The 13,036-nt window shown below is 45.5% G+C and overlaps 1 protein-coding gene across 15 annotated transcripts in view; it reads right to left on the reverse strand.

The window, feature by feature from the left end:
• LOC109682200 (sp110 nuclear body protein-like) overlaps nucleotides 1-13,036 on the reverse strand; it is a 28,846-nt gene that overhangs the window by 14,857 nt on the left and 953 nt on the right. For 11 of the 15 annotated variants that reach the window (XM_074071969.1, XM_074071965.1, XM_074071958.1 and 8 more), the window contains exons 2-7: nucleotides 12,299-12,370; nucleotides 6,604-6,751; nucleotides 4,402-4,570; nucleotides 2,937-3,182; nucleotides 2,663-2,746; nucleotides 285-362 (exon numbers count right to left, since the gene is read on the reverse strand). In XM_074071969.1, the coding sequence (XP_073928070.1) occupies nucleotides 285-362; nucleotides 2,663-2,746; nucleotides 2,937-3,182; nucleotides 4,402-4,570; nucleotides 6,604-6,751; nucleotides 12,299-12,330 (757 nt within the window). In that variant the 5' untranslated portion in view covers nucleotides 12,331-12,370. Of the gene's footprint in view, nucleotides 1-284; nucleotides 363-2,662; nucleotides 2,747-2,936; nucleotides 3,183-4,401; nucleotides 4,571-6,603; nucleotides 6,752-7,168; nucleotides 7,253-9,051; nucleotides 9,134-12,298; nucleotides 12,371-13,036 lie in introns of all 15 variants that reach the window. The other 4 variants (XM_074071960.1, XM_074071961.1, XM_074071963.1 and 1 more) reach the window with 3 other exon arrangements.

A 13,036-nucleotide genomic window follows, 5' to 3' on the forward strand; every position in this document is an offset into this window, starting at 1 on the left:
GACAGGGTCTTGCTATGTAGCCCAGGCTGGTCTCAAATTCGAAATCCTCCTGCCTCAGCCTCCCAAGTGCTGGGATGACAGGTGTGCACCACCACGCCTGGCTCCTACACTTTTCATACAGGCCTTTGAAGAAGGCGCAATGAATAGGAATTACAGACACAAACCAGGCTGGGCATCATGACTACAGCCACATAGTGACTGCTAGTAACAGGGTATGACTGGGACAACAGAAAGCAGAACCAAGTTCATGCCAGTGACCTCTTTAGGGGGAGAGAAACCCTTACCTTTCTTGTTTACAGGTGTGCTGGTTACTTCCGGGGGCTCTTTTGGGTCACATGGTATTGGAGACGCCTCTCTTATCTCTGGCAAAAGAAATATAACTCATCTCAGAGCTCAGATCTCAGAATGGGCTGAAGAGAAAGTGCCAAGGGAAGTTCACAGGACAGCTAGGACGGTAGAGAGTGCACGTCTGGACTCTGGCGGCTGAAGCGGTCTGCTTGATTTTACTAACTAGTTTTATTGTTACCTGTGTGAGCATCACAAAGAATCAGGGGATGGTTGCCCCACCATGAGGCTTAGTAGGATTGACTAAGCAGAGTCCTTTACTGGAAGGAAGGAAGGAAGGGAGGGAGGGAGGAAGAAAGGAAGGGAAGGAGGGAGGAAGGAAGGAAGGGAGGAAGGAAGGAAGGAGGGAGGGAGGGAGGAAGGAAGGGAGGGAGGAAGGAAGGAAGGAGGGAGGAAGGAGGGAGGAAGGAAGGAAGGAGGGAGGGAGGGAGGAAGGAAGGGAGGGAGAAAAAGTAACAAAGGCTCTCAGCAGTCCATGCTCAGGGAATGCTCTGAGAGCAGGGTTACTGAATTGTGTTGGCCACAGGGAAGGGGGATGTCTTGGCTATACTGAAAAACGTGTTATTGTTTAGGTGCCTGCATAGATACTTACTAGCTACTCTGTGACTAGTTCACCTTGAGAAACAGAAGGGGACCAAGTGCTAAGTGTATAGTTATATGTATAGGACTGGCAAAAAATAAAAGGAGCTAGCCTTACTTGTTAGCACCTGCTAATAGCAAACATATATGAAACTGTGCTAGTTTTTGCTGCAATAAGAAAGAGTGATTTGTCGCCGTGACAGACAAAGGTCCATCTCAGGAGGTCACCGCCTATGAGATTTCTGTGCTATGAGACTTCTCTCAAATTCTGGCTTGCTTAGGAATAGGTAACTGAGGCAAGTGGCAAGCAGTAACTGGGGTTTTGAAATCATTTATTACTTTTCACATTATTTTAATAATATCTACTTCAAGAAATCCAAGTGGAGGGTAGTAAGGAAGACCTTCCATGTCTGCTGCCCATTCACTGTTCATGCCACACGGGTTTTTGTTTGTTTTGCATTTCAGTTGTGCAATTTAGAGCATTACCTTACTCCAGTGGCCTCAGCAGAGTGACTGAGTCAAACAGATCATTCAGCTCTCTCCTGGAGTTCCCACCATAATCCCTTGGGGCAGGTGAACATTTTTGCTTTGCCAATACCTTATGGCATTTGGAGTCCAAGTCTAGCAGAAACTAGAGGGGCTTCTGACCTTCATAATTGGTGGTCTCCTCCAACTCTACCTTTTTCAGACTTACCTTCCAGGGGCTCTGCCTCCATTCAGAACTCGGGTCTTCTGCCTTTCCAAGCTTTGTTCTTAGAATCCAATCAACACAAGAATAAATAAAGGGGCTGAGGATGTAGGTCAGTGGTAGAATGTTTGCCTAACATGGGAAAGGCCCTGCGTTTGAGCCATTCATGCCAAAGAATGAGGAAAGCCAAATCTCAAAGGGAAGTATCACCAGTGCTGGTCTTGTACCCTTACTTGTCAACTCAGAGCAGTGCTTGTGTGTGTGTGTGTGTGTGTGTGTGTGTGTGTGTGTGTGAGTGTGTGTGAGTGTGAGTGTGTGAGTGTGTGTGTGAGTGTGAGTATGAGAGTGTGTGAGAGAGTGTGTGAGTGTGTGTGAGTGTGTGAGTGTGTGTGAGAGAGAGTGTGTGAGAGTGTGTGAGAGAGTGTGAGAGAGTGTGTGTGAGTGTGTGAGTGTGTGAGAGAGTGTGTGAGTGTGTGAGAGTGTGTGTGTGAGTGTGAGTGAGTGTGTGTGTGAGTGAATGTGAGTGTGTGAGAGTGTGTGTGAGTGTGAGTGAGTGTGTGAGTGTGTGTGTGAGTGAATGTGAGTGTGTGAGAGAGTGTGTGTGTGAGTGTGAGAGAGTGTGTGTGTGAGTGTGAGAGAGTGTGTGTGTGAGTGTGTGTGTGTGTGTGTGTGTGTGTGTGGTGCTGGGGATGGGATCCGGGCCCTCACATGTGCCAGGCAAGTGCTCTACTGCTGAGCTACATCCCCAGTCCCAGGACAGAGTCCCTGTCCTTCCCCGGATTGGGGATAAAACTCAGGGTCTCATGCTTTTGCCTGGATCTGCCTCAGACTGTGATCCTCCTCCCTCTGCCTCCCAAGTAGCTGGGATTACAGGCCCAGAAGAGTGTTTTGATGGTTGGTTTACTTTGCATTGCGAATTTGTGCATCATCCCTTTTGTCACGCCCAGTTCTTTTCCTCAAGGTTCCTGTCACAGCCTCTCAGTTGGCAAGTGTGGATTCTCCCTTCGCTGTTACCTTGAATTGAGCTAAGTCAGTTCCAATCAATGTTACCTTGCACAGTGTCAGAGGGAGAGATGGGCATCTCTCGTGATTCTTCTTCCTCATTTGTTTTGGACATTAAGCTGTCATCAGTCACTGAAGGAAGAAAAAACATCATTACAGGTCACAGGAACTGGCTGTCAGGAAGGAGGATGAACAATCAAAATGCCAGGGCACACAGCAGAGAGTTAGGATGTCCTCAAGTGGGAAGCAGATGTTCTGAACTGTAGGCCTCATCCTGGCACCCTAGGTTGGTGATACGTGTTGGGCAGGGTCTATTTCTCACCTGGAGTGCTTCCTCCTTCCCTGATGATTCCCAGGAGAGGCACAGCAGGATCAGAATGGCTGGATTGTTCCTCCGGGATCTCATCGATTTGCTGTGAGGATGCTTTGGGCCCACTGACTATGGACAAACACGAATGAGGACTTGGTAGAGGTAGATGGGTCTGGTGGGAGCTCCCTTCTGCTGGGTCATCTGGAGCTTTGAACATGATTGATGTGGGCTTGTTCCATTCTTCATAAGAAGCACCAACTGGATTGGTGAAGGAGCACACATCAGCATCCTGGAGACTCAGAATTGTCCAGGGAAGGGGATTCCTTACTACATGCCTTCCAGGAGGATGGGACACAGTGTTACTCATTCTCCCTCAGGTGCACAGGACTGATTCGTCACTGTAATTGTCCTTTGTGGTCCCTTTCTATTTTACGTATTTGATTTGGGTATTCACAGCTACAAGTACATTTAGTCCCCGATCTATTGTCAGTTTAGGTCATTAGGGGTGTTTCCTTGAATGGGAGTGTGGGGTCCTGGTCTCTCCTCCTTTCTTCACTTCCTGGCCCTCTAATGAGCAGTTTTTCTTCACCACGAATTCCTGCCAGCATGTGCTGCCTTACCACAGACCCAAAGCAACAGGGCCAACTAATCCTGGGCTCGAACCTACAGAACTGTGAGACAAAATGAACCTCTTCTCTTTATAAGTTAATTTTCTCAGGTATTTTGTTACAGTGATGGAAGCTAACTAACACCAGCTCTTCCTCTTTCTCAGTGTACTTCATGCCCCATTCTTTTTCATACCTCTCTTTCTGTGTCTAGGTCCAAGATTCCCTCCTTCCTCCTCAGCTATCTTTCTCCCCTCCTCCAGCTTTACAAGTTGCCTTCCTGTTGGGCTTGTTTAGAACAGTGGTTCCCATCTTCGGCTCTGGTATTGGGAGACCCAAATAGGACTCCTGGTTCTACTTCTACATAGGCAAGTAACTTAGGAAAGTTACTGCTGAGCTTTAACTTCCTTGACTGTCAGGTGCTACTAACAATGGCTTCACAGAGTTGTTTTAAAGGTCACATGAGAAAATCATATAAGGTGTGTGGGATAACACACTCACAAAAAGATGCTTATTGCCTCTCCCTACCCTTTCTCTGCGTCTCTGGCTCTCCCTGTCTTTCTGCCAGATCTGGTCTCTGTAGCTTGGCATTTCTGTCACCTGACACATTCTCTAGACATTTTCTATTACACTAAATATTATACTTTTCCCTAAATTCACAGAACAGGTAAAGCAAAAACATCTGTGTCCTTTGAAGATTCGCCTTAGTGCGCTGGGGTCAGAGGTGGTGAGGGAGGGCTGTCCCTCCAGCCATGCCTATCAGAGTATTGACCATTCCTTCCCAGAAGGAAAGCAGGGATTGACATGCACACCCCATGCTGGAACAAATCCAACCTGTAGCATAGCAACCTCTCACATGAAAAGCACATTACCACTTTTGAAGCTTCTTAAAATTGCCATCAGACTGGGATATTCGTGCAGGTTAATTTGGCTGAATAGTGTCACCAGGAGCGATAGGTCAAAAGTCTTCTCCAGTTTTGTAAGGATATTGTACACCACTCTGGATATGGGAACCAAATTTCCACAGGCTTCCAGAGATTCCTTTAAAAATGGAGTGAGGGTTAGTAGGAATGATTGTAGAATTGAGTGAAGAGTTATAAATTTGTGGTTTCCTTAAGGTTTTGTTTTTTTTTAGATGGGGTCTCATTATGTCCCTATATAGCCCAGGCAAGCTCCACCTTGTGATTCTTCTGTCTCTGTCTCCTAAATGCTGGGTTATAGGTGTGAGCCACCATTCCCTGCTAACTTTCTCTTTTAAGAGGCAGTTTAACATAAAATGTAGAGTCAAATTATCTAAATTCCAGTGGTCACAGTTCACATGTTTACCCCACATATGTTTGGGTACCTAGTCTTAAGAGCAAATAATTCTGTTTTCTTGAAAATAAGTCTACTTTGTGGACCTTGCTTTTAGGAACATTTGAGGGAGGACAGAGATTTTCTTTCTTTTTAAATTTATTTTTATTTTCTATTTTTGCTGTAATGGGAATTGAACCTAAGTCCTCAGGCACGTTAACCAAGAGCTTTACCACTTGAGCTATGCCTCTAGTCATTCTCTTTTTATTTTATTTTTGAGACAGGGTCTTGGTATGTAGCTTAGGTCAGGCTGGCCTCAAACTCACAATCTTCCTACCTCAGCCTCCCTAGTGCTGTGATTACAGGTGTGCATTACCATGCTCAGCTGGAAGAGAGAAATTTTAAGGAAGAAAAGTAGAGTCAACGGATGTTACTGCGTCATTTACTCTTTGAGGCTTGGGGCAGGACGCCTCAGCAATGAACTTAACAGGTGGTCACTGTGAATTGCTTGCTAGCTCTGTGCTCTCCCTCCCTCTCTCTGTCCCTTCTCTACTTCTTCCTCTCTCTCATTCCCTATCCTGTCCCTATCTCTATTTCTCTCTCTTTCTCTGACTTGAATCACCTGAATGGGTTCCAAGGACTTTCTCCTGTTGAGGAGATGGACAAAAAGAGAGACACAGCAAGAGAGTTGCTTGTAGAACACTGACTAAGCTCTTAGCAGACTCGGTGAGCTAGTCCTTGGTGCATAGCAGTGCATAAGATCAGCATGGTGCTGCCATACTGGAGGGCACAGTCAGGTGGAGAAGATGGGTATCAGTGATAAAAACAAATTAAATAACTATCCAATTACAACTGAGAGTAGTGTCATGAAAGGAAAGCAGAGATTGCTTTGAGAGAGAATAACAAGGGGTCTTAATAAGATGGGTGGGCCCAGGAGACCCTTCTGAAGAGAGTCTTCTTGACTGTGATCTGAAGAGACAGCTGGAGCTAACCAGGCCCAGACTGGGGGATGTGTGCTGTGCCACTCTGCCACTTTCCTGGACGTGGGACTAAAAATACTTAAAAACAAAACCAAGATTATATAATGAGTGTCACCTTTGTCTACATAGCCACATCTCCCAGTGCCTGCCTGTCTTACATCAGAATGGACTGTGAGCAATAAGCTCTTATAAATTGGGATGATGCCTGACATGGGTTGAATGGCACCCTTGCCCCCCAAACAGTGGTGTGTCCACTCAGAGCCTGTGAATATGAAGTTATTTGGAAAAGGGGTCTTTGAGATGAAATTATCCTGGATTAGGGTAGGCCCTAAATGCAAGTGTTCTTGTAAGAGGAGAAAGGGGGAGAAGACACAAAAGACAGAAGGCAACGTAGAGATGGAAACAGAGTCTGGAATGATGTGTCTACAAGAGGATCACCAAGGATCACCAGCAGCCACCAGAAGCTAAATACAGGAGAGAAATGGATTCTCCTCAGAGCTTCTAAAAGGAATCAACCTTGCCAACACCTTTATTTTGGCCTTCTGGGCTCCAGAACTGTGAGCCAATGAATTTCTGTTGTCTTAAGTCATCTGTTTTGTAGTCAGTCACTTGCCACAGAAGCCTTTAGATACCCTAAAATCAATCTGGCCCCTATGACATCCTGTCTCCCAATCACCCCCTCCTTCTGCGATAATGAACGTGTCTGAACTGGGCTCTCTGTGCTCCAGAACATTTGGTGGGTTGTGGTTTGAGTAAACTTGGTGAGGGCTGAGTGCCAAGGAAAGGGGTCCACTGACTCACACTGTACATTCTCTCGGTGATGAAGGAGTTGTCTCGGAGGGCTTCAAAGAAGGGAAAGGGCTTGTGTATAGCATAAGCGATCTCTAGCTTCTGGTATATGAAGTGCTGATGAAGAGCCTTTTCCAAGGCCTTGGTCACGGTGAACATCCTGTGGAAAGACGGAGGTTGAGAAAATAGAGGCCAAGATGCCAAAGAGCATGGGGGAACTGCTCCCTACATTAAATGGACACCCAAAGATAGACATTTTGGTCCCCAAGCATCTCTTAGTAGTCTGCAAAGCAACGTCTGCCTGAAAGACTCACAGATATAGGAACCAAAGATGATGTCAGCAACCATGGAGGCCAAAAGTGACCAATGACATGAGGCTGAAATCCCAAAGGGGGCTACAAGTGAACATAAGGCAAAAACAAGCTAAATTTTTTTTGAGTATTTCCTGTGTAGCTGACTTTGTTCTATGCGTATGAAGTGATTTATTTGATCTTCACAAAACCATAGGATGTTTATTGTCATTATATCCGTTTAATTGCTAAAGATCCTGACACATACAGAGGTTATTAATTCTCACCTTAGATCACGCAGCTGGGTGAAACCAGATGACCTGGGCTGCAGCTCAAGTCATCGGTAGTGATGGTCATGGAAAAGGGACCACCTAAAAATGGGCAGATAAAAAATGGGCAGATGGAAACCTGGTCATATTTACAGACTTCAGGAATCCACATATGACATTTTGACACAAGTAGGGAATAAATAAATACAATCATGAAGAATGTACAAAGTATAATTAGTAAAGATGACTCACTGATATACCTATCCACTTATATCTCAGAATCGTCATGTGTCTTTCTCATGCCTCTGTGACATTTATAAAAATGGACCATTTATGGACCATAAGAAAATGACCAATAAGAGGCAGGAACTTTACAGATGACATTCTCTACAAATTGTCATGAAAATGGAAGCACTACCAAACAGTTCAACCACCTGGAGTCTTTTTCTTTTTTTATTCTCAGTGCTGGATATTGAACCCAGGGTCTTGTGCAGGCCAGGTAAGCCCTCTACCTCTGAGCCACATCTCCAGCTCCCCCCTGAGATTTTTTTTAAAAGAACCTTTTTTTTACAACTCACTTTGTGTTAGAAAGAATATTAAACTGTAATTCCTGATGATTTCCAGGGACTTAACCCCAGTGGTGGATTGAGCACTTTTGTCTTTTTTTCTACATTCCCACATCCTTTAAATTTGGCAGGAAAAATATTGTAAAGAATTCATAACTGTTTGAAAACAAGAAGAGATGCCACTAGCAGTCTTTGATCATGAAGGAATCCTGGAAACCGGAGAACAGAGAGCAGAGAGAAAGCTTGTATTCACAAGGTGCAGGAGGGGAGAGGAAGGGCCTTGGGGTTCCGTTTTGGATGACTCCCTAGACAACAGCATTCAGGACAGACATCACCAGTGTCCTCATGTCCTCATTCTTCACCTGCCATCACTCTCAAAAATGAAGCGAGGTACAGAGAGGTTAAGTAACCAGCTAAAGGTGCCCAGTGGCAAAGCAGAGTTTGTATGACCCTCCCATGCAAGATGCTGCATTTCATAGATGACCCTGTTCTGATTTTTATTATCTCAGGGAAACTTCCAAAAGAATAAGCAAAAGGTAAAATTTAGGGGGAAAAGCAGACAAGGGCTGGGGGATGGCTCAAGTGGTGGAGTGCTTGCTTAGCAAGTCCAAAGTCCTGAGTTCAAACTCCAGTGATGCCAAAAAAAGACATGACCAATCAATGCAAGAATAAGCCACATGTGCAACCTGTATGGGAAAACATGTTACCTTGCTAGTAGTCAGAAAAGTATAAACAAAAACATGTTACTTTTCTAGTAGTCAGAAAAGTGTAAACAGAAACATGCTAGTAGTCAGAAAAGTGTAAACAAAAACAATTGGACAACATACTTGCCTGTCAAACTGACCAAGACCTAAAATTCTAGCAAAACTCCCAGACCTGGGTAGAAATGTAAACAGGTTCAGATGTTCTCCGGCTAACTTACCAGCCAGTGCCAAATACTCTAAAATATGTATGCCTTTGAATTTCCACTTTGGGGGATTTATTTCAAGGAAATAATCATGAATTTGCTTTAAAAAAACATACAAAAAGGTTCATGACACTAGAAATTAAATGGACTCATCCTTTCTATGTTTCGCCCCGTGTTCCAAGGAGTCGCCTGCCCCGTGGATAGAAAGAGCTGCGGGCTGAGTGCAGGTGCAGGATGAGAACTGACAGGAAGAAAGAGTTGAGGTGTGTGTCAGTTTCTGCTGTGTGTCCCCTCCCCACTTTTTCATAGTCTGCTCTTAAGTCCCCTGCCTCTCTGGAGAACACTGTTTAACAAAGAGAGAGCCTCAGCTTTGAAGTCCCCCCGGGCCACTAGTGCCACCGGGAATCAGTTGTCAGAGGTCAACTCACCTGGATGCTGTGCCTTCACCTGCTCTGGCCCAGGTCTAGGTGCCCGGGGCTGAGCCCGGGATTGCTAAGGAGAGCCGGGAGCCTGCGGGGAGGGGACAGCGGGATCAGGAAGTCGCCAGCAGCTCAGGCTGTAGCAACGGGGAATGGAAAGTGAAAGCGCAGAAGCAGCAGGAAGCCGAGGCCAACTGTCGCCCGCCCGCCCGGGAGGGAGCGAGGGAGCCGCACCGGGGTGAAGAGGGGCAATCGGATCCACCGGGAGAGGGGGACGGGCTGCAGGCGGGGCTGTCCCCTCCCCACCTCTATATCCTTAGCACTTGTCCTCATTCTAAACTTTTTGGGGTGATGAAAACGTTCTCAAACTGGATTGTGGTGATGGTTACCCACCTGAATAAATTTACTAGAAATTGTCACTCCTGTAATCCTAGCTACTTTGGGAGGCAGAGATCAGGAGGATCGCGGTTCCGAAGCCAGCTGGGACAAATAGTTTGTGATCCTATCTTGAAAAGAAACACAAAACAACGCACAAAAGGACTGGCGGAGTGGCTCAAGATGTAGGTCCTGAGTTCAAACCCCAGTGTGTGGGGGGTGGGGTTGGGGGGAAGCAGAGGAGGTAGACCTCCAGGCAGAAGTGATGGTGGTGGGAGCAGGGCAGGTGCTGGGAGCCAGGAGTGTGGGGCCAGGTCTAAGTAGAAGACTCTAGAACAGCAAGTTGAAGGAAGCAGCAAGCACCCTCTTCTGCACACACCTTAAAGACTGCTAACGTACATGAGCGTGCAGGGCTATGAGAAGTGTTAAAAATTCAGAAATCTCTTTAACTCATGGATATCCGCAAAGCCCTCAGAAAGAAAGATGGGAAACAGAGTCTTGGAAGACTTGGAACCAACCAACTTGCACAGGGGAGAGCCCTTTATGCTCTCCTGGCTGGCATCGCCCAGTCCAGCATGTACAGAGCAACAGGCCCGTCCAGTAGGACACAACCGTGAGGGTTGGGGAGCAACAGAGCTCCCCACTAGAAGTCCATGAAAATTCAGCAAAAAATGTGAGCCCAAGTGTTGAGGAGGGGCGTGTTGGTGCCTCAGCTCAGTGACACACACTGTAAGATGCAGAGGACACCCGTGGTGAGAGGGGTCAGGAGTGTTTTATGCAAATGTCACACTGTGTTTCCTGAAGCCCCTCCATGGTCACCTAAGAAGCTAAAAAATCATCTAAGGGCATCCGAGAAAGCTGCAGCAAGTTTTCCTTTAGACCTCTTCAGAGCTATGCCAGGAAAATAAATAAAAGAAAAAGAAAAAGCAGGAAAATGATGCCAGATCAGACATGAATGAGGATAAAAGATGTTTGTTCTAAGCAACACATGCTCGAGAGAGCAGGAATAATGGGAAAACCTCACTGTTAATCACCTGCAAGTGATCTATAGTGTAAGAACCTATTAAAATGATGTACACTTGTTTATTGCTTTTAAGCTCAATTTTATGGATGTATAATTCATCATAAAAGAACATCATGATGAGTGTTAGCACATGCAACCACTACCACAATGAAGATATAGACCCTTTCCAACACCCCAGAAAGTTCTCCTGTGTTCTTCACAGAAAATCCCTTCCTGGGCCTAAGCACCAGACACGCCCAGATCTGCATTCTCTTACTATGAGTGAGTTTGGCTATGTTAAACTTTTATGTCTGAAGGCGGGAATGAATATGGTCAAAGTATATTACATATATGTGTGAAAATAGCATAACAAAAACCACTAAAATCGTGTAAAAAGCTGGGGGAGGAGGGAAGGAGATTAAGCTGGGTAAAAGGGGGTGAATTTGGTCAAAGTCATTCCATGCATGTATGGAAATATCACAATGAAACCCTGTTTTGGAATTAACTTATGCTAATAAAAATAAAATTTTTATTCAAATGAAAAATGACATGTACTTTTTGGTGTATGGCTGTTTTTTTTTTTTTTTTTTTTTTTTGCTAGTCATAATACTTCTGAGATCCACTTCTGTTGTTGCAGCTCTCTGATTCACTCCTCTAGCTCATCCTCTCTGGTCAGTATGATGTCACCCATATAATTGCCACCGTGATGTTCTACAGGATGTCAGGTAATCCAGGTCTCTTAGCACTAACTATATTATGACAAAGGGCAGGAGAGTTAACATACTTAAAACTAATATTCCCTTGTTTTTTTGTTTTTTGTGAGACTGGGGTTTGAACTCAGGGCTTCATACTTGCAAAGCAGGCACTCGACTGCTTGAGCCACACCTCCAGTCCATTTTGCTCTAGCTGTTTTGGAGGTGACTGCTCAAGAACTATTTTCTCAGGCTGGCCTCAAACTGATATCCTCCCAATTTCAGCCTCCCAAGTATCTAGGATTACAGGCGTGAGGCACCAGTGCCCAGCAAAAATTAATATTCTTACGTGTGGTATGTGAATGCAAACTGTTTCTGATTCTCTTTTTATGAGAAGGGGAAGAACACATTTGGCAAGTCAGGGCCCCATTCTGTGTACCTAGGCCCATGAAAGGAGCACACTGCTGAGATGTCCATGTTTTGAGCCTGCTTCTTTAGCAGCCTCATAAATTCTACTCAGTATAGTTCTAAGAAATGGATTTTTCTGGCTGAGTTTGGTGGTGAAGGCCTGTAATCCCAGCATTCAGGAGGTGAAGGCAGGAGGATCATGAGTTCAAAGCCATGCTGGGCTAACAGTGACATCTTGTCTCAAAAGATTTTTTTTTTTACTTTTTGCCTGCGTTAGCCAGAGTCAGTTTGGGTTATTTGTGCTAAAAAGAATCCTAATGAATGTAAACAACATGTCCTCCAGGATATGTGAAATGTCTGGAGGGTTGGTGATCTGACATAATTGCGTATAAAGGTAGCAAGGATTCCATTAGTGTTCACAGATAGGACTTGGTAGACTTTTTTCTTGGTGGGACTGGTGTTTGAATTCATGCTTGCTAGGCAGGTGCTGTACCACGTGAGCCACTCCACCAGCCCAGGATTTGGTAGACTTTTGCCAAGTTGGGGTACATTGGCAAATTAAAGGGTTGCACTAGATTGTGGTGGAGGTGAATAATTCACCCCCAATTCCAAGTGGATTCTAGTGCACTTGCCAAGAGGAGAGGAGTCTTTCAGGTTGGTCACCTTTATGGTTAATCACCCACTGGCCTGCATCTGGGTAAGAGAACAGAGCAAGGAGGAAACTGGAGGTTCCCAGACCCTCTGGTCACATGAAAGTAAAGAAAACAGCTCTACCCACGTGTTGGGAGCCAGAGATGAGCAGACAGTCATGGATGGTCTTGGCCCAGGTGTCCTTTCTTCAGGAGAGATTCTGTAGGAAAAAACAGGACAGCAGGATATAGGATAACATATAGGGCATAGTGAAATTCCTGATGTGATAATCAGTAGTGTAGCAAAGCAAGCTTTGTTGTTGGCTTTTGTTTGGTTTTTGTGGTACTGGGATTTGAACTCAGGGCCTGCACCTTGAGCCACTCTTCCATCCCTTTTTTTGTGATGGTTTTTTTTCCAAGAGAGGGTCTTGTGAACTATTTGCCCAGCTGGCTTTGAACCATCATCCTCCTGATCTCTGTCTAATAAGTAGCTAGGATTATAGGCATGAGCCACCAGTGCACAGCCAAAGCAGGCTTTGTTTGCAAACTTGGTAGGACCATCCCAGGAAGTCCCAGTCTTATTACCAGTCAGCTGACGAACACCAAAGGCCTGCGTAAATGAGGCTGGTACATTTACAAAGACGCTCAGCTCAGTAGTGGCCAGGACCTGCCTGATGTCCAGCAGCGGAGACAGGAAAGAGAAGGGACACTAGAACAGGCTGGTGGAGTCTGTGCCAGGCTTGGTGGGTCACTGCACCTGATAGAGGCCATGAGCAGAGGACAGCTGTGCCAACAGAGGTGGCTCCAGTCAGACTGGGGTCTGCTCCTTGGGGAGAGAAAAGTCAAAAGGGCCCAAAATGATAAAAATCTTTTGCTTCCTATATTTT

Source organism: Castor canadensis, chromosome 4 (genome assembly GCF_047511655.1).
Source record: "Castor canadensis chromosome 4, mCasCan1.hap1v2, whole genome shotgun sequence".
Classification (NCBI taxonomy): domain Eukaryota; kingdom Metazoa; phylum Chordata; class Mammalia; order Rodentia; family Castoridae; genus Castor; species Castor canadensis.